The sequence below is a fragment of the Tympanuchus pallidicinctus genome, unplaced genomic scaffold (assembly GCF_026119805.1).
Source record: "Tympanuchus pallidicinctus isolate F22 unplaced genomic scaffold, pur_lepc_1.0 scaffold4, whole genome shotgun sequence".
NCBI lineage: Eukaryota > Metazoa > Chordata > Aves > Galliformes > Phasianidae > Tympanuchus > Tympanuchus pallidicinctus.
The window spans coordinates 30454405-30481149 of record NW_026294758.1 but is presented as its reverse complement, the minus strand read 5'-3'; the positions used below and the strand labels follow the sequence as shown (position 1 = coordinate 30481149).

Sequence of the window (26745 nt, the reverse complement as noted above, 5' to 3'; positions counted from 1 at the left end):
AAGTGTTGTCTTCTTGACCAGCCGCAAAAAAAAAGGTTCCTCTCAGAGGCAGAAGGATGCAGGGCAGTACTCAGGTTCCTATCTCTAATGAACTCGTGGCCTTGACACCATCCCCCTTCAGCTCTACATACGCTCATCACCATTTCAGGCCAGTATGGTCTGTCTGCCACCTGACCACAGGCTAAATGAAGCCAGTCATATTCCAGGATGTATTCAGTAGAGTCTACAGCTTCTCTCAATGCTGCTGGTGTGCATACAGCTGGAATTTTGTTTAAAAGATGGGAATTGTCCATGTTTTTTGAGATTCCATTGATAGTTTTCTTCAGCCCTGTTACTGCTACAGAAATAAACAGTGGTGGGAAGAGGACTGAGTCTGCTCAGCTAGGCTAGACACAGTGCAAAAGTGTCATGCCAAGTCACAGAACAGTGGCAGATGCTCACCAGAAAAGAGTCTGTTCTGAAGCACAGACAAGGAGTTAGATTCACCCAGAGAAAGTTAACTGCCTTTTTGCTCTGTTGAATATGGCATAAGTAACAAAAACAATTTTCAGACAGCATGAGTACAGTATGAGTATACTACAACACACTGACTACTCACAGGCACCTCAGTGCAAGAGAAAACACAGACACATTGGTGCACTGAGGTGACAAACAACTTGGAGCACCTCTCCTACAGTGCTGAGACTGTTAAGTCCGGAGAAGTGGCGGTTCCCACTTATCAGGGATTTTATCAAAGTGTATGAATAGCTGGAGGGACAGCATAAAGAAGATGCAGTCAGACTCTTTTTAGAAACGCTCAGTGCCAGGACAGGGCGCAATGCATGTAAACTGGCACACAGAAAGCTTCCTCTGTACTCCATGTTAGTCTGCATAAGGAATCCTCCCCAAACTAAGCTAGGCTTTCAGCTCATGCACACAAGATTAAGAAATCCTACACATTAGCTAAGCTACTATATCAACCAGAGCAAAGCTGGAATCTGATCTGAATGCTGGCATCTGATGCAGCCTCCACACCAAAGGGCTCCGCATGTGAAACTGGTATTGAATAATTACATGGCAAAACAGATATCCCAACAAGCAGATGGATGTCAGAGTTTGTAACTACTCAATGCCCTTGTGGTATTTTTTGTACCTAAAACCTATAGCAGGAGTGAGTTTGTCACCTAGCAGAAAACTATCAACAAGGTAGCGTCCTTGGTTCAAACAGAACTAAGATAAGCCGCTTAACAGGCCTGGTGCTCCAGTTTCCCAAAGCTTCTGCCTTGTGTAATAAATTGGATAAGGAAGCAGTTCTAACTAAAGCTCTCAAGAGCTTTAAGAAAGCTTACAGAGAGACAAGCAGGACAGCCTCTGAGAAACTAGAGATACTGCTGGCTAGTCATTCACTAGCACAGAGAAACATTTGATTTAAACACTCCCTGTGAAAAGAGTGCAGGAGAGCTTCTGAATTCATCCAGAATCAACACATTTTGCAGTTTAACACATCTTTAATATCAGTAACGCTGGAAGTGACTTCTCAGTGCAAATAGCACAGACTACAGTTCAGGAGGTTCTCTCATTTAAAACAAAGACATGAGGAAGAACATGCAATGAAACAGTGATCAGCTCTAGATACATCATGTTTGGTCCAACAAAAACATAGAAACAATTAATCCAATTACAGCAAACATAGCTTCTCTGAGTAAGGTTAAGATATTGCATTTGTAGTGTTTCCATTGTGCCTTTCTTCAGCGAACCAGCGGAGCCTGCTTGAGTGAGATGAGGACTGAACGCATGCGGGACACATCTTTAGCCTGCTTACTAGACTTGGGATTAAAGTCACAGAGCTGAGCCACGCGTTCCCACTCAGTGCCTGGAAAAACGTCTTCTGCATCACTCACAAAGGCTTCTTCAGCTGCCCTGAAAGCAATGCAATGGACCTTGTGTTAATGCCCAACATAAGGCACTCCTTCCCACTTACAGGATGCAGTTCCTTTCAGCACGTTTCGTAAGAAATGTGACCTGACAGCTGCTTGTGAACATCATGGCTAATTAAGCTCCCACTGCCCCAGCCCTGGAGATGGAAATAGGTTGCAGTAGTATGCTATGCACAAGCAGTGCAAAAGATTGCTGTGTAAAATGTTGGAATACAGGTGTTTGGTTTTAAGAGTAGTCACTGAGTCTTTGCCTACAGGAGTCACCAAACTCCCAGAAGGTAAGGTACTCCTGTGCAGACATTTTATTTATGGAAAAATGCCCAGGTCTTAAATATTTAAGCTTCTGTCACTCGATGGCTTACTTTGGACACTTGCCAACCAGAAATTTACAGTTCCCTGCAAGCATGTCTTAGAATAGATTCCATTTGAGGATTTAAATCAGTCCCAAGGCCTTCAGGCCATCATAAAACTATCTGCTGATGTTTCCCAATGCTGTATGGAAGCAGCATTAATCACAAGGAACTAAGTAATGAATTCCATGCCTGTGGGTGCTGTAGTCTAAAGCACATCTTGGCAGATAGGATTAGTCATCTAAAGTCAGCTAGCAGGATAAACATGTTTCCCCTCTTCTTACCCTAAGGATACTCTAAGGAAGCTTTATACAATATGTACAGGTTAGCACCAGAGGCTTCCCAGCAGTATCCTTTTGGCATTTCTGTGCTACCAACAGCATTGCTTCAATGCACGTGTAACAATCCAGTATCATTTACTGGAACTCTGGGGCCCTGGTAGCTGCCTGAGTAAAAGAGCAGTAAGCATTGAGAGATCAAACCAAATCCATCTACTCCAACAAGCAGTACAGAAAAAGCAGTGAGGATGACTCCCCCATGAGGGTTCAGCACTGTTCACAGGGATGATAAGGTTACAGACACCACTGAAGACAAGGATCACTACAACACTGCTACTTTATGTGACATGACACTTTTAACGGGCAGTGAAGGTTTTTTACTTAACTGTTCTAGGCTGTAGCAAGGATGATTTATGTTTGTGCTTAAAGGTGAAGAGAAGAAAAGAAACGAGAGAAAGTTTAAGTCAGATATAGAAAATGAGAATGAGTTTAATGCAGATGGTCAGCTGGCTCAACATGCACTAGCAGTTTGGCCTACATTCAGGAAGCATGCTGCCAATTTTATTCTGCAGCACTTGCACTGCACATTTGCTACAGGAAAAGAAGGATTTTATTGGAAAAAATTTAAGTTAACTCCAGGAAACTTCAGAACAAAGTCAAACACCACCTGTAAATCCATCATTTCACAAGTCTTGCTTTACATCCATCTACAATTAGGTAATGAATTCCACACTTGACCTTCAGTATAAATGCACTCAAAGACAAACCATGGTTCACCAGTACACCTTCTAAAGGTGTCACCTTAGAATCTGTGACATGGCCATCTTTCAATTCAAGTCTACAAATTAAGGGAAGAAATTAAAATACATGAACAAGCCAATGAACCTTGCAACCCTTTTGCCCTGCAGAAACTAGCATAATTACTGGGGCTTGAAAATCCTGGCTGTCTTCTCACTGATCTGTGAGGCTGGCAATACATCTGCACATATGTGCTCTTTCACCAGCAGCTACTAGCTTTCTAGTACCATCATGTTGTTTTTTCCACATGTTCTCTAATAGCATCCTAAATTCTATAGGCACCTCTTCTCCTTTGATTTAAGCATGCGATTTCTTCCCCTTGCACTATATGTGAACCTCATTTTAATCTTTTTCTGATTATTTAGTCAAATGGAACAGACCAGGAACACAGTGCCTATGACAAAACATGCAGTTCTACTTTATACTTCACCATGGAAGTGACTGGGACTAAACACAGCACCCACATGAGACTCCATCTGACTGTAACCCATACATGCAAAGCACCTTGTTGTATTGGCCCGGAAGGTCAGTAAACTGAAGCCCAATGTATTACAGGGTACTGAATCACTGACAAAATTCCAGTGGCATGTATTCTACATAGTTTAAGTGTGCTGGGTATGATCATCCACAGGAAAACAGCACTGAATGCTGCAGATCAGAGTCAGGACAAAAAACAGGCTATTATTCTACTTTTTTTATTATTATTATTCTACTATTATACTGGCTGAAATATTTGGCAGAAGACATCTTCAGACATTCAGCACTATTTCAGACCCTCCTCATTACCTAGCTGACTAGCAAACAGAATTAGTAGTTAAGCAACATACACATAACCAATCACGTCAGCGAAGGGTTGTTTGTAGAAAGCTTCATCTGCCACCCTAGGTAGCAAATAGTCCAACAGGCAGGCAAGCAGGCAGGAGAAAAGAGATAAGGATGAGAAGTACAGAACACAACCGAAGGCAGTTTTAAAAAACAAGTTTAACTAGTATCACCTACACTCACTGAAACAGGGAAGCAGCTGCCACACAGAACATACCAATTAAGCTGCTAACTCAAGGGGGAACACAAAAACTCTCCTATATCATAGAAAATTAGGACTACCTAGTTTAGGGCTAGTCCCAGTGTTGGCATGACATCATCTCCAGATACCAGAGACTACTTGAAGTAGAGAGATCTCACCAGGTTGGTGAGAATGCTGAACATCCCCTCAGATAAACACTTGACTTTTCTGACTACAGCTCTTTTTAAATTGACCTTACTCCAGAATGCGCACCCTGATCTCAAACCACTGGCCAAGACAAAGTTAAAGAGGTAATAAGCTCTTGCCACCGCCTGTAACAGCTATCTTGTTTTCAGCCCAACAGAAAGACTGTGTTTGAGGGAATAAAGTGTCAAATCCATAGTTCTGTAGGAAGTATAAAGTGTCCTTTTGTCACTCAGTAAGTAAAGTCTACTTAAGACTACTTATGATAAACCAGCTCTTCAGATAGGAAAAATGGCATTTCAAAAATCATTTCAATTTGAAGTCTACAGATTCCCAAAGTTTAAAGCAGCCCCAATGACTACCTGAAGAAAATGACACTGGCAGACTTAGGTCAGAAGTGAAGTCCTAAGCGTTATTAAGTCAGCATTATCATATTTACCTTTATGTAGCCAGAAGTCAAAGTTCTGCATGGAACTCATAAGGAAATGTAAGAATTTATTAGATTGCGCCTAGGTCACTTGTTTCTGCTCCACAGCCCATAAGAGCCAATTCAAGCATGATGAATTTAATGAGTTAAATAGTCACTCACAGAACTCTGCTTATTTCTCATAAACTTCCACAAGAAGCAGCCAAAGGTTTTAAGATATCTAATGAAATAATCTGCTTTGGAGTAACTAGGAGCCCACTTCCAAGTTTCTGAGAGCTGGCAAGTAAGACCGCTAGCTGCAAGGTAATTAGCCACTGAAGAGCTGTGCAGCTAGGTACATACAGAGAAGTGAGCAGACTGAACAGTTCTGTCCAAATTCAAGCTTTGTATTAAAGGAAGCTTCTGGAATGGCTTGTTATTTCAGTGTTCCATTTGGACATTTAAGCTAGTCTCTAAAGAAACTCAGACTAGTCTACAACTGGACACTCATCTCTTAACAGGATAGTTAGTGGGCTGAAGGACTGTGACTTAGGATATAGTAAACATTCTACTCTTCTCTCCTTTGCCTAATTACTTCCACAGCCAGCAATATAGCTCTTCAGATGGCTGGAGAAATCTTACCTGTTGCTAGCTTTTGTTTTCTGGAGCTTTTCATCTTGTCTGGCATACCACTCCTCCAACTCCTTTATTGCTTTCTCCTTCCATTCTGCTTCCTGTTTTCTTGAGTTAGCATCTAAAGATTCAAGAATTGATTTATCAGTCATTTTTATTCCAATTGGATTTCATTAACATTTCAACTGATAGTTCAGGGTGTACTCTAGTGCAAATTATTACTTAATCCACTCAAATATGGTTTATGAGGTTCTCTGATTTAGGCCATGAGAACTCTAATGCCCTCAACATTCAGAAGATTAGCTAAACAAAATGTCCCTGTACAGCACTGAGACTGTCTAGTTCAATTTAGTCTAAGCATATGTAGACTAATTATAATACAGTCAGTCTGCTAGCCTGCAAACCATTCTAAAACACTGCCACCTTGCTATGGATGTTCTAGAATAAAGCTCAGTAAACTCACTACATTAGACAAATTAAGGGAATGTGATACTCAGTCTGCCTTTACACCCAACTCACAGTTCAGGATAAGCTCATCTGTTGTAACTAGTATAAAAGAGGAACAACAGACTCAGTTCTGTCTGGAATCATATGTTCAGAAGGCTGTCCTGATGGTCTCAAAGTAAGACCTCCTCCTTAGTGAAACTGGAAAGTACACCAGTTTAGAGTTGTCCACAGGTTGGTGTGGCTGTCTTTGATAGCTGAATTTAGTTACTACTTGGTTATTTAATTTCACTATGACAAAACGACAAGTGGCCTCAGCAGTCTTAAAATGAGCAATCTCCTTCCTTGAAGAAAAGTGCTGGCAGTTGTATCTACTCATTCTTTTCTGCTGATAAAAGCTGTTCATTTTCTGCTACAGAACTGAGGAACTCACTGGTAAGTTAAACAGGCCACTTCAGTAGTGTCGGAAGAAAGTTCAGAGAACCACTTGCTTCCTAACTCCTACACCAATATTAAAAGTTTGCTTACTAGAAGTTTTACCCTGTAGGCTGGCTGCTCAAGCAGCAAGTTGAACTCCAGAAAGCTAGAGGCCATTATTTGAAAAGCTCTCCTGCTTAAGAAACTGCCACTTCTGAGTTTCAACCAAGAATACCACTACAACAAACAGTCTCCTTACCAAGCTGCTCAAGGCGCTCCTTTTGCTCCTCTCTCCACTTACGAATGCTCTCTGGTTCTGACTGCAGTCGATCTACTTGTGATATGGCAGCATAGCAGTCTGTTGGACCATTGCTTTCCTTGGGGAGAAAGAAATGTAATTAAAACATTAAAACTGTACATTTCAGTAAATACCTGCAAGCTACAAAAAGTAGAGATTTGAACTGAACATGTGATATTCTTCTGATGCTATACCACATTACCACATTCATACCACATGATGAAAAATCTCTGGCTATGAAGGGCAGCACGATTGATGTAAACTAATATGAAAGTTGCCTCTAGCAACTGGGGATCAAACAAATTCAAGCTAACCGGGAATTCAAACTGTGTCAGAGGTCTAAGACCAAGGAAAGAATAAGACCATTCACAGAATCTCAGCTGTAGGCCTACAAACCCCTCAGCTAATATCACATTAAATATTTGCAACAAAAGTATATTTTTGGAGAGGTTTTTTTTGTGCACAGGAGATTGAAGTATTCTCTATAATTTGCATTTGTTTGCTTCAGAGAAATTTGCAAGCCTTAACAGAAGTTGGCTTCTAACATCAGTTAGAGGCATTACAGAATTGGGACTACTGTAAGCTGCTTAGAACACAAGATGCTTTTTTTTTTTTTTGCTTAAATTTTAAAAGGTATGCTAGCACTTGCACTTTATCATACAATGTTTCAAAGACTTGCAGTGCACAGGGTTATTAATACATTAGACTTTCAAAGACAAGTGCATTGCCACAGAGCATACTCCACATCCAACCCTTTCCATTGATTCACTATGCCCTTAACAGATTAAATACTTCATCAAGTGGAAGTTCTATCAAACAAAGCAGCTATTGGAATCATAAACAATCAAGGTATTTCGTTTGCCTTTTATTGTATAAGAGAACCAATTTTATTGTATTGAGAACCAATAACAAGCAGTTTTCCCAAGAACCTCACAGCAAGAGTGAGGATATAAAAACGGTACCAGTGAAAGCAGTTTGTTTCTGTCCATCTCAGTGTTCACTAATGTCTGTGGAAAAGTAGCTTATATGTTGCTCCCTTTTAAGTATTTATCTAAACAGGGCTCTCCAAAGAATTCTCTCAACAATCAGCAATGCCTTAGCGAAACAGGTATTAAATTCAGCTATACCACAACAATTGTGTGAGCATGCTCTGTTTCTCCCTGACACACACAAAACATTGTCTGCAATACAACAAACACGCTTACATAATGTGAATGAGCCACATGCCAGTAATTTAATGTCATGCAACTTTACATCACTAACAAGTATATTTTCAGTCAATTTGTTCCTTGTAAGACCAATTTTGATAAGACAACATGAGTTATCATTAAAGAGTAAGCAACTTGACTCTGAAGTAGATAATCAGAACATGTTCCATTTGGTTTATTAGCCTGTATCAATTATATGCTAAGTCATATTACAGAACCATAGAACCATAGAACCATAGAACCATAGAACCATAGAACCATAGAACCATAGAACCATAGAACCATAGAACCATAGAACCATAGAACCATAGAACCATAGAACCATAGAACCATAGAACCATAGAACCATAGAACCATAGAACCATAGAACCATAGAACCATAGAACCATAGAACCATAGAACCATAGAACCATAGAACCATAGAACCATAGAACCATAGAACCATAGAACCATAGAACCATAGAACCATAGAACCATAGAACCATAGAACCATAGAACCATAGAACCATAGAACCATAGAACCATAGAACCATAGAACCATAGAACCATAGAACCATAGAACCATAGAACCATAAGGTTGGAAATGACCTATAAGATCATCCAGTCCATCTCCTCATCACTATTGCCACCACAAGCACTAAGCCACATCACACAGCCCATCATCCAGACGCCTCTTGAACACTGCCAGGGATGGTGACTCCACCACCTCTCTGCACAGCCATTCCAGTGCCTGACCATCCCCTGAGAGAAACAGTTCTTCCTTTTCTCCAATCTAAACCTCCTCTGATACAACTTGCAGCCATTGCCCCGTGTCTAGCTCGTTGCCTGAGAGAACAGGCCAAAACCCTCTTCACCACAGCCTCCCTTCAGGAAGTTGTACAGTGCAATGAGGTCTCCCCTGAGCCTCCTCTTCTCCAGACTGAACAATCCCAGCTCCCTCAGCCATTCCTCGTAAGACTTGTGCTCCAGACCCCTCACCAGTTTCGTTGCCCTTCTCTGGACACGTTCTAGGACCTCAACATCTTTCCTGTAGTGAAGAGCCCAAAACTGAACACAGTACTCAAGATGCGTCCTCACCAGTGCTGAGTACAGGGGATGATCACCTCCCAGCTCCTGCTGGCCACACTGTTTCTAATGCAGGCCAGGATGCCGTTGGCCCTCTTGGCCACCTGGACACACAGTTCGGCTCATGTTCAGCCGAGCATCAACCGCATGAAATGAGTTGCCAGCTGGACTTCACTCCATTCACCATGACCGTGTAGCCAGTTCCTTACCCAAAGTAATGTATATCTGTTCAGACCACGGGCAGCCAGTTTCCCCAGAAGAAGCCTGTGAGGGACCATATCAAAGGCTTTGCTGAAGACTAGGAAGACTACATCAACAGCCCTTCCTTCATCTACCAGACTAGTCACCCAGTTGTAGAAAGTGAATCTGCTCGCTGTGGTCACGTCCCATTCAACCATAACTCAGAAGAGACTGCTGCCTTAAGATGCCCTCCAGTTCAGAGGAGGAGCATACTGTGAGCATTAGCAGCTTTAGGAGGTCATGAGACAGCAGACAAGCACATTAGAAAAGCAATGGTGAGTACAAGTCTAGATTTAAGTAAGTCTCACAGTAGAACAGCACACTCTAAGCACAGATTACTTGTATCTTACCTGATAGACAACTCCATTCATCACTCCATCAACAGCACCTGTAAAGAAATAACTGTAGTTTAACCATTTGAGAAAAACAATACAATTGGATTTACTAAACAGTTACTTGTCTGGAAACCTTTATTACAGCATCCAGTACGGGAATTATATAAGTAATTGTTACTCAATACCCCATAGGGTCAATTCCTTACCTCTGCACTTTTCTTCCTTTTCCAGGACACAAGAGACAGTGAGTCATTATTCTTTAGAACTAAAGCCAGTTCTTCACTATGAGATCTTACTACAGGCTACTCACAAAGCAGAGCTAACACTGCTGAGAAACTGCTATGGAGAATGTCCTGGAGTTTCTCCCATTTTCCCATCCCTGCCTTTGAAAATGAATACTAGACAACTGTTCAGAAGTTAAAGGTGACTTACACTTTTCACACTACTTGTAAGACTAACAATCAAGTAGGGCAACACTTTCTAAATCTTATCATGATTTTGTTACCTCATACCTCCTAGCAAGTCCAAAAAATTATATTAACATCCCTACCAAAAATCACCTTTCATGTTTCTCCTGCAATGACATCTTTGATAGCTTTCGAATTCTCCAGCCGCGTTATTCCTTTTGGCAAGAGAGTCTCTGGAACAAGATCAGCTGGAATCCTTGCCACAGAAGCTTAAAATCTCTTATCAGAAGGAAGATCTAAGAACGCACATCGATTGTGAAACAAGTATTTGACTTTGTGAAACTATTTGAGTCTTCAGTCTATGGAGAAGGCAGTAAAATTTTCAGGAACCACTTTCTAGAACAGTAGTGTACCATCTCCCAGTGAAATATATTAAGTTTACAACTTTGCCTCATCTATAATGCTACCCTGGATAAGCCCATCACAAGTGTTTCTGCCACATTAATGCACTCTACACTTAAAGCTGAGATTTTACTAAAGTCAACAAATAGCAGGCAGAAACTCAAACATTTCACATTAGCTTCCTAAATAAGGTTGTTCATTCACCTGGAGCAGACTGTCATGCTGCCACACGCTCTATTTGTTCCATGTCCTCTTTGCACTTTTACCAGTATCACTAAGCCCCTATCTCCGACTCCTGAACAGCAGCAATTCACAGTACTTGTGAAAGTATGTAAAATCCTTAGTCAAAATATGGTAACATTGAATGATACTAGCCTTCAATAATGCAGTTATCAGCTTCAGAAAGAGAAAGACAATTCAAGTTAATGAACATTATTTTTACCAGTTAAAGGACCCTAGTATTTTTGAGCTACACTCCTATATCTCAAGAGCAATAACTACTTTGTTTGCTGCTTGCCACAAGTTGCAGGAGCCGAAAAGAACTGGCTTGAGAGGCATCTGCCTCCTTCACAGCAGCTATCCTGCGCATTACTTAACATCAAGTTGCAAGTTTCCTCAAAGCAAATGTGCAGAGACCACTGAGCACACAGTCCTGAGTAGTTACAGCCACAACTAACAATTCTCCTCATTACATTTAGGAAGACTGAAGCCCATAAAGGAAGCCTGCTTACACTTCATGCTAGAAAAGGAGGCTGCAGCTGTTCACCTTTTTAGACTGGGCTGGAATTACAGCTAAGCCAGAGTCTGTAACTTGTATTGACAAAAACCACCTGAACAAGTTAGCTGCCTTCAGAGCCTACCTGGGAAGAGCTAAGAGCAACCTGCACCATCAGACAGAACCTAGTTGGAGAGAAAAAACCCAACAAAGGTTAGTCTTGAAATAAATGTAGTTCTGATCTCCAGAGAGAAGGCAGTTGTTTCATGGGACATACTTGGGAGCACTGACTGACCAGCGAAGTAAGGGAGATTGCATCTTTAAGATTTTTCTTGTCATAATACAAAGAGAAAACTTTCATTAAAGTCTTCAGCATTCAGGTTAGTAGTCTGCAGAACGGAACAACATTCCTGCAGAGCTGAAAAACAGATGTGTTCATCTTAGGACTACTTATCTTCTGCTTAGACACTAACTGGTACAGCAGAAAGTATGGCTAGAGGGCAAATAAGTCACAGGCATTAAAAATACTAGAGCTTTCCATCTGTTTTAAGCTTCCTAGAACTTGTGATTACAATGCTGAGTCAGCATGCTGACAATGCACCCTGCCCGCTGAAAATAAAGTAGAACAGTACTATTGTGCTATCATGTACTAACACAAGTACACTAACTGAAACAGAATCAACAGTCAAATATTCTCTCTCCAGCTCTCCAGTTTCAGTGTTTGCGTAAATCAATATGAAACCAAAAAAAAAAAAAAACTGTCTTCCAGCCTTTGTCTCAGTAAGCAAAGCAATTTGTGTATCAGATTTCCTTGTTCACAGAAGGATGTCATTTTGTATACAACTTTCCCCAGAAAAATGTTTCCAACAGTTATGAACAATGACAGATCTCTATTGGCTTCAGAGTCCGCTCATGACTAACACAGCACCTTACAACTCCTGAAGTTAACACCATACTTTCTGAGGAAGTTAGGAACACCCCACACTCCTTGGTGGTTCCTTCTGAACTTTGGATAAAGCACAGAAAATATCCAAGTATCCACATTTCCAGAACATGCTGGCAATGGAGTAACAAACTTCTAGAGTTCCACCCAGACAACTTTTAGAGTCTGAGCCTGTGAGGAAAGCAGAAGCTGTATCAGCTGTTTGCACACACAGGAGGGAAAAAACGGTTGAGCTTGCCAGAAACAGACAGCTAGAATCTGTGTCCTCCAAATGTGCAATAGCTTTCAAGAGAAATGGACAAGTACCTTGAAGTTTTTTTCCCCACTTCAGTCCTACAAGTCAACATACAGTGAATTTGCAAAGTTAAGTTTCTAATTGAAAGGAACAGCCAAGGAAGCTTATGAAGCTTCAAGAAAAGGGCAGATCGAGCAGATGGTAGAGGACCTGGAATAAAATTAATCCATAAGCAGTTGTTCTCCTGGTAGTACTAGGCATGCAAAAACTACAGACTAGTTCCAAGAACAAAGTAAAGGTTTAGCCAGAGGCTTACTTCAACTTCAGAGTTGACTCAACTCTCATTTAAAGTTAGCTTTGTACTGAATGTCAACAACTGAGCTGTCAGAGACAGCTGAAGTGAAGATCTACTTTTGAAAGTGATTTAAAAAAAAAATCGATGTGTAGAAACTTACAGCAAAGTTTTGTTACAGTTAAGCAAGGTATTCTTTCTTGGCAGTGCTGCAGTAGCGTTGGATAACTCTCCAAGAATGCTCCATCAGTTGATCGTTCGTGAATAGGTTATATTTTCACATACATTACATACTGACTGACTAACAGACACAGCCTTATTTGGTGATCTTCAATGTCATTTAGAGTTCTTCTAGCATCCTGCTGGTCCTCTATCTGCCCCTGGGAGATGTTTATTTTCAACACTCCTTTTGTCCTGAAGATTGCAGTGGAATGCAAGGACAGTCAGAAGTCTCTGTACACAGAGATAAGGAAGAAAAAGGGGAACATCTCAATGCTGTCTGTCACATTTTAGGCGTTCCATTGTTGTTTCTTTTGCCTTGTTAAAGCAGAACAGTCTTACAACATTTCCCCATCTAGTATGACATCCCACTTATCATCCATAACATCTAAAGACTACAGCAGTGCTGCAAGCGAGCATTAACAGAACATTTTCTGTAATTACTTCTTCAAATCAAACACATTGCCTTGCTCTAAGACCATACAGCTATGCAGCACAATACACTTTCAGCCTTGTTCACTAGTGAAGATTTACTGTCAGCACAACAAATGAAGGCTATCAAAAGAACCAGACATAGGACCATGAAGAGTAACACTTCTAATTCAAGCCCAGACATGCATTAATTCCTTCTGATGTCTTCCTATCAAGTAGGCTTTTGACAATATTCTCCATGCAAGAGAAGTTAACTTCAATATGACTATATTTAAAGTCATGCTTTATGAGCTACTCTTAGCATCCCTTTCAAATACTGAGTATGCTCTTCACTGCTTATCTTCTAAAAATTAGTAGCTTGAGGGTTTTGTTTCCTTATTCTTTCACGACAATGTCTTGCATTACTGAGGAAAAATAGGTTTTCCAGCCAAAACCTTATTTCTGTGATTGTAGGTAAAATAAAAAATAAAAGCAGGAAAAGGGCTTCTCTCCTCATTAATAGGCAAAATAGATGTGTTTGTTCCTACTATGAGCTTCATAATACAGCATCACAATTTTTTTTTTTTTTTTTAAATCAAACCTTTCTCAATGCTACCTTATGGAGCACTTTGAAACCTTGAACAGTTTAGAAAAAACAATAGCCACTGATGAGTAACTCATTCTGTCTGTGAAGTTAACTCAAGTCAGAAGAAAACAATTCCTTCCCAAAGTTATTTTGAAAAAAGAAAAAAAAAAACAACTGATATTCAATCCTTGAGAGATTTCAGTTCCTTACCTCCTAGAGAGGCTCACATGCCTCTCTTCAGAAGATGAGAGTCATTCACTGAAGTTCACATAAAGGCAACAGAATGTGAAAGTGAAGTCAATGTTTGAGACTAGACAGCCTACATTAAACTTGAGTAGTATTTTCATGACTGTTTACACAAAACTGCTTGCTACTGAAGGTTGTTCTCAGTAAGAAGTCACCAATAAGCTGTCACAGGATTTTTACATTGAAAGACAGATTCTGGAAGCTAGATATCTCAATCTGAACACATTTGCTCCTGCAGAGCAGACACTGCAACTGAACTGTTTTCTTACTGGGAAGGGGATCCCACAAGAGACCAGAATACGAATAACCAGACAATAGCTCTTTATTGCTTTATTTACACAGCATTTCTTGTCCTCTGAGATAGCAATTATGCTTCACATTTCAAATGAATACAAGACTAGTTGGAATGTCTATGTGCATATAAATGGTCTAATGGGCCAGGCCAATATTCCAGCCCTGACAGAAGCAATGCGAAGTGATGCTCAGTGTGACCACATGAGCTTGGCAATATTATGCCCCAAGTACCCATCATTGCTACAATTAACAGGGATACAGTTTCAATTACCACAAATATGTTTCCATTAGCCTAAGTACATGAAGTTCAACGCTGACCTTGAGTTTAACTTTTTTTTTTTTTTTAAATAGACTTCATTTAAACAGTTTGATGTGTTAGAGAGCATGTTTCTTACAAGCATATTTAAGGAAGCTGGAGACTGCTTCTCATAATATTTTAAGATCTTTGCACTCCAGAAGAGAATTGCTTCAGCTACAACTTCTGCCCAGCATTGAGAAAGGAAAGAAAGAAAAACTTACCCAGCAGATCCATAAATCAGGATTTCAGGAAAGTTATGGTTAAAACAGTAAATAAAATTAAATAAATCCACAAATCCCTGACCACCGTGCTTTAAGGGTTCACTAAAATATTTTTCTTAAGGATTTACATAAATAAATTCAAGAATAGATTTACATTCACCAAAACAGTTCAATAAGTAATAAGAACTAGTGTTGTCAGATGTTTGTTAGGGTTTTGACTGAACCCTAAGAAGTCTTATAGAGAAGTGGCAACAGAAGTTACAAATACACCTGTCATCTGAACTAGCACATTTTGCATTATTGCAAATTGCATCTTCTATTTTTCCTAATAGGGAATATAGGGTTTAACAGTCAGAGAATGGATGTTCTGTTAACAAGGTGACCACCAGAATTCCAAAAAGATGATTAGCTACACCTGTACTACAGGCCAGAGCATCAGTGAAATCCAAATTCATACCAAAAAGCAAAGTGATATATAGACCACACCTAGACTTCACAGATCCTTAGATTTTATCTACTACTTTATGGCTCTCTTTCTACAGTAACAGTTTCTCAAAGGAAATGAAAAGCTTCTTCAGCCACAGCTGAACTAGTTTTTCATTTCTACCCAACCTGGCAGCACTTAATCAGCTGGTGAGGAACTACGCTGCAACAGCCAGACTGCACACAGAGAAAATACAAGTCCAGTTGGTTCTATCGCCCTGTGAGATGCTAACAATTTTCTTCTATGCCATATAAAGCATAATGCTTCAAAGAGCAACATCTGAGGCTTCTGAGAGAGGGGATTCATACACAGTCTGTTTCTGCTCATAAAAATAGTGAGTTACGTTACATCTGGATGGTATTCTAATGATTACCCCCGTGTTTAGTGCTTAAGGATGTCACTTCACTTGACAAAGACGTTTGCATGGAAATACGCAGTCTGTATAGCCAACCTTTTTATGAATGAGCCAGTTTCTAAGGGCTACAGTACCTCTAGGTTAGCCCTGGATACAGCAGGTCTCCATTACTCAGCTCACTTAACCGTGCTTTGTTTCACGGGTTATTATGAACCAACAGTCCCATAAACACGAGTTATTTCAGTAGCAGCTTTTCACATTGAAAACTTAATTCTGAAGACACTTCAACAGTGAACCGGTGAGCAGAGTAATTCAACTCAGACAGAAGAGGCTAGCTGCCTGTTCGGGAAGCGATAAAGGAATGGCTCTCGAGGTCAAAACAAACTCCCCTGGGCGCAGAGATGAACACGAGGCACGCCTTGCAGCAACACAGAAACAGCATCGCTAGGTTCACAGCCCCTTCTCGCTCAGGATTCAGATTAAAGGCCCTAGTGCCAGAGGCCGGAGACCGCTTCAGCTGCTGCTGCACTAACGGAGAGCCCCCACAACCCGACTCCCAGAATACATAACCACGCTGCTCCTAGCACAACACCCCGATCTGCAGCGTCAGCTTTCTCACCTTCGGTACAAAGGTTACGGAGGTACAACGGCCAGAGGCCGAGTAAAATTAAATATTAGCCCAGCCGGCTCTCACTCGCGAACGTGGACCGCCGCTTCCGAGCAGAGCGGCGCCGGGCGGAGCGCCGCGCACCGCCCTACCCGCGGTACTCCGCTCCGGGCGCACGGGAGCGGCGGAGCGAGCCGCGGGCCGGGCGGATCCGCCAGAAGGTAGCGGCCGCCCGGGACAGAGGAGAGGGAGGCCGTGCGCCGTACCGGAGTCGAAGCCCTCCGCCGCCTGCAGCGCCTCCGGCACGTCGCCGCTCTCCAGGATGCCGTATCCCTCGTCGTTCTCGATGCCCGCGATCTCGTTCTCCTGCTGCGCCAGGAAGGCAGCGGCAGGGTCCTCCTCGGCGCCGTCCGTCGCCCCGTTACCGGCGGCGGCCTGCGGCTGCTGCGCACCGAACAACTCCAGGTTAGCCATGGGGACGAGCTGCTGCGGCGCTGCGCGGGCACGGGCAACGGCGGGTCCCGGGCCTGCGCCTCCACACAGAAATCGGCGCGGAAGTGGGGCACCCTCCGCCCGGGCCAATGGGAGACGAGCACCTCCGGGAGGCAAAGCCAATCAGCGAGCGGCAGAGGCGGGGCTAATGGAATCCTCCGCGCGCCTCGGTGGGCTCGGGCCAATCAGCGTCAAGGGCTTGATGGGGAGCCGGCAGAGAGGGCAGCGGAAAGGGGTTGTGGGGCCGGGAACGCGCAGGCTTGGCTGTGGGAGCGCGCGCGGTAGCCGCGGGGCCGATAGCGGTCGCGTGACTTTGTCAGTACGGAGTTGCGTCACTGCCGCGTCGTAGCACCGCTTAACCGTACTACGCCTGGGATGGTAGTGAGCCGCAGGGCTCGGAGAATCGTAGAATCCTTTATGCTGGGAAAGACCTCTGAGAAGTCCAAGTGTTAACCAAGCATGGCCAAGTCTGCCACTAAACTACAGAAGTGTTAAGGATGGAAAAGACCTCTAAGATCACAGAGCCCAGCCATCAGCCCATCTCCACCATGCCCAGCAACCACATCTCTCACAGTTCTTGAACACCTCCAAGGATGGTGACTCCCCCACCTCCATGAGCAGCCTGTGCCAGTGCAGCACCACTCTCTGAGAAGGCATTTTTCTTATAGCCAACTAGCCCTCCTCTCATGCAACTTGAGGCTATTCCCTCTTGTGCTATTGCTGTGACCTGGGAGAAGAGGCCGGCTCCCATTTCTTCACAGCCTCCTTTCACAGAGTTGGAGAGATCAACAAAGATCAAAATAAGCCTCCGTCAGTGTCATCCAATCCAGCTCCTGTTTCGTAATCCAATGCACAGGACCACACAAAATCCAAACCCTATGTCTGAGAACATTGCCCAAACACTTCTCAAAAGCCAGCAGGTGCCATGGCACTGCCCAGGAGAAGTGTCTTGGTGTCAGTCCTGCCTCCACTTAGGTGCTGCCCGTAAGTCAGTATGTGTCACAGTACTTTAGAAATAAGCCACCCAGTCCTACCTTGTAGTCCCATTCCAACATGGTTCTGAAATTGGCCAAATACAGAGAAAAGCAACCCTGGAAGTTAGTTTTTACCTACATAAAAGACATGGTGAGGCAAACTGCAGGCTGTGGTAAATTTTGTTCTGTTAGTTACATTTTGCTAGGAAGGTGGTACAGACTGGACTCTGCATATTGCTGAGTCATTTAAAGCATGCCTGGTTTCTCCAGTGAAAACTCAGAATCTAGCATGGCAGTAGGCTGAACTTCTGTCAATTTTATCTTCTAGGAAGAACAGAACTGTGTCATTTATTTTAATGAATCTCCAGCAGCCACAGGAAAGTGAAGGAATAAAGAGCAACAGCAGCAACTATGTCCTTCATTTATAACAGAAGACTGTAAAAATGACACTCCCCCATGAAGCGCATGTCATGTTCATACTGAAATTTACTGGCCTTGATCCTTAATTTGTCCTGAAAGCACACTCCCACGTACATTTTAATCACTCTTCCTCCCTTTTACATAAGCACACAAAAAGGTAGAATAGTCTTATTGTTCCCATTCAAGCGTTTGAGTGAATTTGGGATATAAACCTAGCAACTTCCTCTTCTGCTTTTTTGTCTTTCTTAGCCCGGTGGGGGATTCCGGATGACTTAATGCCACGAGTACAAAGAGAATACTGTCATTTCAAATAAAAAGCAAATCTGCATACTTGCTTGTCTTAAAATTGCATGATGAAGGATGAAACATAAGCAAAATAATAAGCTTGCAATTGCCAATAAAATTATCTGAGTTAAATCAGAAAGGATAACTTAATGTTACTGGCTTTTGAGGCAGAGAAAATTGCAGTGGGTTATTAGATCTACTTTGATGATAAATTCTTCAAGTATTTTTGCACTATCAAAACTATTGTTTTGTTCCTGCTTTCTTACCCACAAAAGAAATAGAAATACATTCTTTCCTAAAGGCATATATCACATCTTAGACTGTAGACTATAGTAATAGTGCCCTTTGTAATTCATCCATGGTGACTTACATGCCAGGGAGACTAGTACAAGAATGTTATATGAATAACACTTTATGGAAAGACTAAATGACACACAGGCTACAAATGACTTTAAGGATAGTGCAATTTCTCCCCACTCTTTGTAACAGAATAACTTATAATTCTCCCTTCTAAAAATACTGTCCTCTATTTTTAAAGTAATTCTAAAAAGATGTTTTCAAGCATTTAGCAAAATATGACAGCAGTTATGTACTTCCAACATTAAGAAAATAATTTCAACGGAGTACTGGAATCGTAGAATGGTTTTGATTGAAGAAATTAGAGATTTAGTAGAACAGATGTTTCCAGAGCAGAAAATTTAAATGCCAGTACTTTCAGCTCCCTCTTAACTCATTTGGCATGCAAATGAGACAGGCACAGTCTAGCTGACATCTGGACATGTACCGCATCTCTCTGAGAATTTTCTAGCTAGTCTTATTTTGCAGAAGCTGATGGTTTTGGCAATTAGAAAGGAAGGGCATGTGTTGACTGGAATCTGGTACCCCGAAATTAATAAAAATATTCCTCAACCATCAAGCTATAGATAAAAGTCAGAAAAAAAAAAAAAAATCCATGCTAAGGAATCTAATATTTTGCTTGCTACTTGCTCACAAGTTACAGGAGCCAGAAAGAACTGTCTTGAGAAGCACAGGAAGCTTACAGCATCTGTCTTCTTCACAGTAGCTATTCTGCACATCATTTAACATCATGCGGCAAGTTTCTTCAAAGCAAATGCACAGAGATCACTAAGCACACACTGACTCAGGCAGTTACAGCCACAGCTAACAAGAAATGGCATAACTAAGCATGTTTGCCATGATGGGAATGAGATACGAGATATCATATGAATGACAGAAGATCAATACCTTGAAAGTAAACTCTGAGGAACATGAGATTATAAGGCCCCATTTTGAATGGATTGTCTGGGGCTAAATAACCCAGAGAAAATAACAAAATTTAGATGTTTTGGAAAGGAATTAGACATTAAGAATGTCATTGGTATTTTTGTTTGTTGTTTTTCCATCAAAAGAAATGGCAAACAAATCACAGACTCTAAGAATTATTAAGCTAAGAGGAGACCTCCTGAGATTGGCTATTCCAATGTGCTTGCCTAAGCTGTATCAACATGAATATGTTCTTGGCAGGACTGTGCAGGACTGCACCCACTTTCTGGGCAACCTGTTTGAGTGTCTGTCTTCAAAGTAAATGAAGGTTTTTCTTCAATATGAGGTGTGCTCGTACTGAATTTATTTTTTTTTTTAATTTGTTTCTAATGGCTATTGTCCTGTCAGTGTGCTGTACAAAGAAGAGTCCCTCTGAACCATCACTTGTCCAGACTAAGTAGTTCAATCTCTCTCAACCTTCCACATGAAAGATGCTTCTCAGGTAAAAGTCTCATTAACAAGAGGAAAAAAATCTGACCAATGTAGAACAGCTGAAGACTGTAAGAAGCCATGGTGTATAAAATTTGTTTAAGTAACTCTCCTCTGGCATCCACACTAACAAGGAGGCTGATGGCATTGTAGGGCTCTCTCGATCACCTCTGATATGACATGAGATATTTCCTTAAGACTGGAGCAGAGCAAGCGTCTCTCCTATACTGTATCTGAGGTGCAGGTATTTGGCATCAGCATGAACACATTTACAGGTATTGTTTTCCATCTTTTTCTGCAACTGGACATCCAAATGATCTTTTGTCCCTGCTGATGGCAATGGGGTTGGTCTAGACGATATTTAAAGAGCCTTCCAACCTGAATTGTTGTGAGATCCATTTCATCATTCTGCTTCAAGAACTATTGCACAGAAAAATCTTTTGAACTCTTCACCAGTGAAAGACGACCACGTCCTGATTCAACAAAGATCATTCAAAAAATGATCCATATATCTGACTTTACATTTTCTCACCCTTTTAAAATGCCCTGCACATCATATTCTTTCATCCAAAAGAATACACATCAGCCAACCTGGCAGGGAAAAAGACTAAAGTTTACCACAGAGACTAACTTCCTAGTATGTCTGATCAAACAGATAGCAACCTAGCAGGAAGTAACTCCCTATCTTTGTGTTGTAAAACCTAGCTTTTACTTCTTCTGATATAACTGAAAGAAGCTGTTTAGCTTACAGCAAAAGCTATAAATTCTTTCAGCCGTTTAAGGTACATGACCAACTGACCATTCAGTTAAAAGTTTCCCCTCAGTAGCACTTAAACAACAAAGACATTGACCAAATAGTTTTCCATCAAGTTTTCAGGACCACAGTTAAACCACTGTTATACAGATTTGATCCAGACTTGTTCTGCTCACAAAAAAAAAAAAAAAAAAAAGAAAAAAGAAAAAAAGAAAACAAACAAACAAATGAACAAAACAGTTTGTGACTGGTCCTTGCCAGCAAAGAATTTGCAGGTAGGGCCATAATTGTATACAAAAGTAGAAATAGAACTTGCTGAACTGGTGAAGGGGCTTTCTGTCGACAGAGCCAAGGTGTCAGACGTGCTCCCCATCCCATGGCCTGCTCTTATGATGAGTGGCTCCAACCTGGGTCCACCCTTCCAGTCACATACTGAGCATAAGTGTCAAGAACTTATCTGCATTCCATAGACCAGCCTCACCCCTTCACCAGGTGCTCAATCATCAGTTTCAGCCAGGACATTACAGTTTTCCTGCTGTCTGTAAGGACACCTACTGTCCACCTGGCTTCTGTTCATTAGTAACTATACTGGAATCATGTTTGACCCAGAGTTTCTTAACTGTTAACCTACAGACCAACCTTCATAAGCAGAATGGTGCATCTGCTTTGGAATTTATGTGACCTACTTTTCTGTTTATTTTGTACCTTAGATATTCTGGACTAATATAATTTGAGGGTTATGTATACGTGCCCCATGTAATTAAACTTTGCTTTTGATATTTTGCAGGGTTGGCTTGTTGATGATTCTTCTCTGTCATTAACCCAGCTGAATTGGCGTGTTGAAAAATAGCAATTTTTATTTATTTATCTATTTTCTTGCAGATGGCTGTAGAATTTCTTCATGAATTGGATGTTCCATTTTTCAAAGTAGGATCAGGAGATACAAATAATTTCCCATATTTGGAAAAGACTGCAAAGAAAGGTAAGCATTATCTACTGAGCAGTATTTGCAGAATCACAAGTTACAGGGGCTGGAGGGAACCTCAGAAGGTCCGTGAGTCCAACTGTCTGATAAAGCACATTTGCTACAGCAGGTTGCACAGAAAAATGACCGGGTAAATTTTGAATATCTCCAGAGAAGGACACTGCACAGTGTCTCTGGTAGCCTGTTCCACTGCTCTGTCACACTCACAGTAAAGAAGTTTTTCTTTGTGCTCAGATGGAACTTCTTATGTTCTGGATTGTGCCCACTGCCCCTGGTTCTGTCACTGGGCACCAGTGACGTGAGCTTGGCCCCATCCACTTGACTCCTGTCCATTTTCACATTTTCTGTTGATCCCCTTTTGGCTTTCTCCAGGCTGAACAGCCCCAGGTCTCTCAGCCTTTCCTCCTGGCAGAGATGTTCCAGGCCTCTCGTCATCTTTGTGCCCCTCCACTGGACTCTCCCTGGATTTTCCCTGTCTTTCATGAACTGGGGAACCCAGTCTCATTAAACTTCATAGTTTCACAGTGTCTCACCAGTTCAGTTATTATGTATTTGCTTCGCTTAACTTTGGGGAAAAGCAAAAAGCCAAAAAAATCACCCATCTTCCTTTTCTAGTTCAACCAAATGCATTGTAGAACTTCAGTTAAGCCTGTGCAGATTTCTTAGGGATCTAAACTTGAAATCTAGGCAAAACATTTGTTTTAATGGCTAGGACGCCCAATGGTGATTTCCAGCGGGATGCAGTCGATGAACACAATGCACCAGGTGTATCAGATTGTGAAGCCCATCAATCCAAACTTCTGCTTCCTGCAGTGCACCAGTGCCTACCCCCTTCAGCCTGAGGACGTCAATCTACGTGTTATATCGGTCAGTGAATAAGTGCTATTGGCACAGTACCACAGAAGGCCTGTGCACTTCCATTGCGCTCTGTTTCCAGGTCTTACACATGCTCGAGTTTGCTTCTGAGAGGTGGGAAAGTGCATCATGGTCCTCTAATTCCACCTGGCCTTGAAGTAAAACTATTAGTTGGGTCCTGTTTTGGCAGAACTGAGCTTTCAGGAATACGATAGGAGAGATTGCTTTAGGGGCTATGCAGTTAAATAGAAGGGAGCTGAAGGTGAGCGTGAGCTTTGGAAAGGAGAGAAAAGGATGTGGACGGTTACCTCACCTCTGGGAGGGTGTGTGGAACTGAGGAGGCGATTCTCAGTTGGGAGCTCAACCGCGTAATTCCATTAAAAAGGCTCTGTGTGAATATCAGAGCCGTGAGAGAAAAAGGATTATAGTTTCCTTTGAAATTATTGCTTGGATGTGCCTGGTGGCCGATGCAGGAAAATGTTCCCAGGTCGGCCAGCGTTCAAACATCTGCCCAGCTTTATGCACGCAGTGTTTGTTAGCTTGAGTATATCTGGACGTGACTGTATTTAACTGCCTGTAGGACTGAATAACTCCTGTGTTGCTGCGGAAAGGACTGCTTCAGATTTGAAACATGGGAAGGTGCACCATCTGCTTTGAACGCAGGTTAAGCTTAACAAGGTGTTGGGTTCTTGGATGAAAAAAACTCCATTTGCACAACTTACAGCTGGGTGGGCTTTTAAGACCTTGAAGAGCACAAATAAATTAGAAAGACATGGTTGAAGGAAGGGAAGCCATGCAGAGGGACCTCGAGAGGCTACAAAGGTGGACCTGACGAGGTTCAACACGGCAAAGTGCAAAGTTTTGCACTTGGGCTGGAGGAATCCTAGGCATCCTAGGCATGCTTCATCCTGAGCATAACCAACAGCTTGTTTTGTGGCACAGAAACTGCCCGCGTGTTCACTGCAGTTATTACTGTTAAATTGGCTCTGTCTTTGAAATTGCTGCCTTGGCAACTGAGACCAACTCTGTCGTGGTTCCAGGCGTATCAGTCAGCTTTTCCCGACATCCCCATTGGCTATTCAGGGCACGAAACCGGCATTGCCATTTCGGTGGCAGCTGTTGCTCTGGGTGCAAAAGTGGTGGAGCGTCACGTGACTCTCGACAAAACATGGAAGGGAAGTGACCACCAGGCTTCCCTGGAGCCAAAGGAACTGGCAGAGCTGGTGAAAGCCATCCGTACCGTGGAAAAAGCAATGGGTTCTCCAATCAAACAGCTCTTGCCTTGTGAAATGGCTTGCAACGAAAAGGTAACTCCTGCTTTTGATTGACAGTCTGTAACTCCCGTGCAGAAAAACAGCAGCCAATGCTTGGGTTTGTGGTGTGAAGGTCTCTGTTTTTGTGCAGTGTTTTGCCTCTGCACTCTAATAAATTTTCCACTGCAAAGGAGCAGAGCACTTATTACACTGCGCTTATTGCACTGTAACTTTAAGGCAGATCTGCATTTCTTATCATGTGCCATTTCTGTTGGTTTTAAGTTCAGTGGAGTTTTATGGATGTCCCCTGTGACTAACTCCCTTGAGCAGTAAATACGTGTGAATGCATAAGCTCTGTTTACACGAAGCTAGAATGCTCATCAGTCTACTCAGATTCCTTCCGTTCTGATTCTGGGAAATGCCAGTGAGATATTGTCTGAATTCAGTAAGGACTTAAGTTTTCCCATCAGCCTTGTTACAGTAAATATTTCCATGCTAACTCAAGCTTCTTGTAGAGTTATAAGTTAAGCAACAGGTTGGGCAACCCTTTCTCAGGTAGCTTATAATTTTGTGGTCCACTTCTGGTGCCTACAATTCTGTTTGACTTAAATGTTGTTTTTATTTTCTCCTTTGTAGCTGGGGAAGTCTGTTGTGGCAAAAGTGACCATTCCCGAAGGAACCGTACTGACACTTGACATGCTGACAGTGAAAGTAGGAGAGCCTAAGGGATTTGCTCCAGAAGCCATCTTTGATCTGGTGGGCCAGAAGGCTAAGACAACAATTGAAGAAGATGAAACCATCACTGAGCAGGCAGTGGAAAATCATGTCAAGAAAGTGAAGTGCTAAACCTAAGCCCTCCATTTGATATTTTATGATGTCGGTCTGTCCTACTGCACAACATGTTTTAGTGACATGGTGGGTTAGAAAGGATTGAAGAAGATGAACGTTTTCAGGGTTTGTTCTGCAGGAAGTTTTCGCAACTAGGGGATATAAATTATGAAAAGCAATTTTATTAGAAACTGCATAGTACTGTGTCTAGAAAACACCATGTTCCTCCTCTTCCATTCCACTTTGATTACTTTGGATTTCTTGCCAAATCTGTGACCGAGGTCTACTGTTTTCTAGCTTTCCTTTTCTGATAAGAATACACTAATCCTAAAAATCTCTCTGTACTTGAATTGTTCTGTTACTGTAAAGTCTCTCTTCTGCCATTTGCTTTAATACCATGAAGATAGGATGGAAGTTCGTGTTAAATGCAAAGAGAAAAATTACCTAAACTAAACAGACAGCTTTATACATGCAGTATGATAGATTCTTCTTAAGATATGTCTTTTAAAAAAAAGTCTCAAGTTAAAGGAACGGGTGGCAGAAACCTGCTTGAGGAATAGAAGTGGACAAACTCACAGAAGTGCAGCAGTATAGAGAAGGGAGATAATTGTCTATTCCTGTGATGCCACTCTTTCAAAAGCCAGCTCCTTGAGGAAAGCTAGGTTCCAGTATGCACTTACCTTCTCAAAAGCAGTACCAACAAAGTCAGCGAATTGGATATGTAGACAGCTCCCATTTAAGGAGCGAGAAAAGGAGCCTTTTGGTACTTTTTATAAGCTGAAAGGCAAGACAGCAAGCAAAATTCACCCAGGATGGATCAGTGGAAGTAAATTTAATCTGTGCTTCCAGGAATTGGCAAAAGCAACTGCCAGATTACTGAATCTTGGCATCCTAATAAATTCTGCTGTGCAGCTTCTCTATTTGTGTGTGCAGCAGTGCGGACTTGTGGGGAGAGTCAGTGAGGCCCGTGTCCTGTTGCCTCAGGAAGAGGCAAAACATGGGTTTTGTTGAAGGCACCCCAGTGCTGAATGGATCTGGAGATTTGTCACAACTGGGGCGACGTGGGAAGACTCAATCAAAGCCCCAGACACTGCTGCAAAATGCCAACAACGAGCAGACAGAATATAGGGAACGGAACGGACAGAGGCACCACGGAAAACCCGGATGCCATTGCTGGGGTTGGAGCGCTGCAGATGACGCTCGCCCGCTGTGACATCACTGGCACCGACGCCCTCTGTGAGGGATAGTGACACACGCAGCAGGGATTGTGACCTCTTGGCCCTCACTGCCTGCAGCCGGGCGCAGAGTCTCTCACTCTGGCTTGTGCCTGCACTCCAGCCGAGCGTGTCCGTGAGGCTTGGAGCGAGCAGCAAGGATAGCCTTGGTGCTGGTCTCGTGCTCTGGGAGCTGCCGACAGCCGCTCTCAGTGCTCGTCCCCAGAGCCACCACAGCTTCTTCCCCGCCCTGCCTGGCTCAGGCAGCCGGGGCACCCAGGAGGCCGCAGCAGCAAAGGGAACCGGTAAGGGGACGCCTCAGCCTGGGCAGCCCACTGGGAGGGTTTCCTTCCTGAGGGACCCGGGCACTCGTTCCTCCGCTGACGGGGTCTGCGAGTGACCGTGGCCTCTCTTCCTTTCCTAGCGTGACCCCTGCAGCTGCAGCAGCGCGGTGAGGAGCAGCCCCTCATCCCCTTTGCTCTCCTGCCAGCTGGACAGCATGGCCACCGAGCTGGATTGTCGCTGCCCCATCTGCCTCGACACCATGGATGACGCCAGCTACGTGATGCCGTGCCTGCACCAGTTTTGCTTTGGCTGCATCCAGCGGTGGGCTGAGAGCAGGC

At 42.6% G+C, this 26745-nt stretch overlaps 2 protein-coding genes across 3 annotated transcripts; one reads left to right on the top strand and one right to left on the bottom strand.

Annotated features, from left to right (window-relative positions):
• Positions 1 to 1467: 1467 nt before the first annotated feature.
• On the bottom strand, positions 1468 to 16872 carry CLTA (clathrin light chain A). 2 transcript variants are annotated; one of them, XM_052701231.1, is made up of 7 exons: positions 16577 to 16872; positions 9611 to 9648; positions 6709 to 6826; positions 5598 to 5709; positions 4170 to 4223; positions 2931 to 2966; positions 1468 to 1899 (listed from the first exon to the last, which is right to left on the bottom strand). In XM_052701231.1, the coding sequence occupies exons 1-7, from the start codon at positions 16782 to 16784 to the stop codon at positions 1728 to 1730; spliced, it is 738 nt and encodes a 245-aa protein (XP_052557191.1). In that variant the 5' UTR covers positions 16785 to 16872; the 3' UTR covers positions 1468 to 1727. The 2 variants fall into 2 exon arrangements, with proteins under 2 accessions (XP_052557191.1, XP_052557192.1); XM_052701232.1 differs by lacking the exons at positions 2931 to 2966; positions 4170 to 4223 and having other exon boundaries at positions 16577 to 16868.
• Positions 16676 to 25489, top strand: LOC128089615 (sialic acid synthase-like). Its single transcript, XM_052701233.1, has 5 exons — positions 16676 to 16775; positions 21870 to 21969; positions 22685 to 22839; positions 23868 to 24134; positions 24717 to 25489. The coding sequence occupies exons 2-5, from the start codon at positions 21870 to 21872 to the stop codon at positions 24924 to 24926; spliced, it is 732 nt and encodes a 243-aa protein (XP_052557193.1). The 5' UTR covers positions 16676 to 16775; the 3' UTR covers positions 24927 to 25489.
• Positions 25490 to 26745: the final 1256 nt, after the last annotated feature.

What these genes read in the sequence shown, in the direction of transcription:
- LOC128089615 (XM_052701233.1), top strand. Translation starts at nt 21,870, where the DNA reads ATGGCTGTAGAATTTCTTCATGAATTGGATGTTCCATTTTTCAAAGTA. An exon ending in GGAAAAGACTGCAAAGAAAG is followed by an intron (nt 21,970 to 22,684) that starts GTAAGCATTATC and finishes TTTAATGGCTAG; the next exon opens with GACGCCCAATGGTGATTTCC. An exon ending in TCAATCTACGTGTTATATCG is followed by an intron (nt 22,840 to 23,867) that starts GTCAGTGAATAA and finishes TCGTGGTTCCAG; the next exon opens with GCGTATCAGTCAGCTTTTCC.
- CLTA (XM_052701231.1), bottom strand. Translation starts at nt 16,784, where the DNA reads ATGGCTAACCTGGAGTTGTTCGGTGCGCAGCAGCCGCAGGCCGCCGCC. An exon ending in GGAGCGCCTTGAGCAGCTTG is followed by an intron (nt 5,710 to 6,708) that starts GTAAGGAGACTG and finishes TTGAATCTTTAG; the next exon opens with ATGCTAACTCAAGAAAACAG. An exon ending in GCTGACGTGATTGGTTATGT is followed by an intron (nt 2,967 to 4,169) that starts GTATGTTGCTTA and finishes TTCACCTTTAAG; the next exon opens with CACAAACATAAATCATCCTT.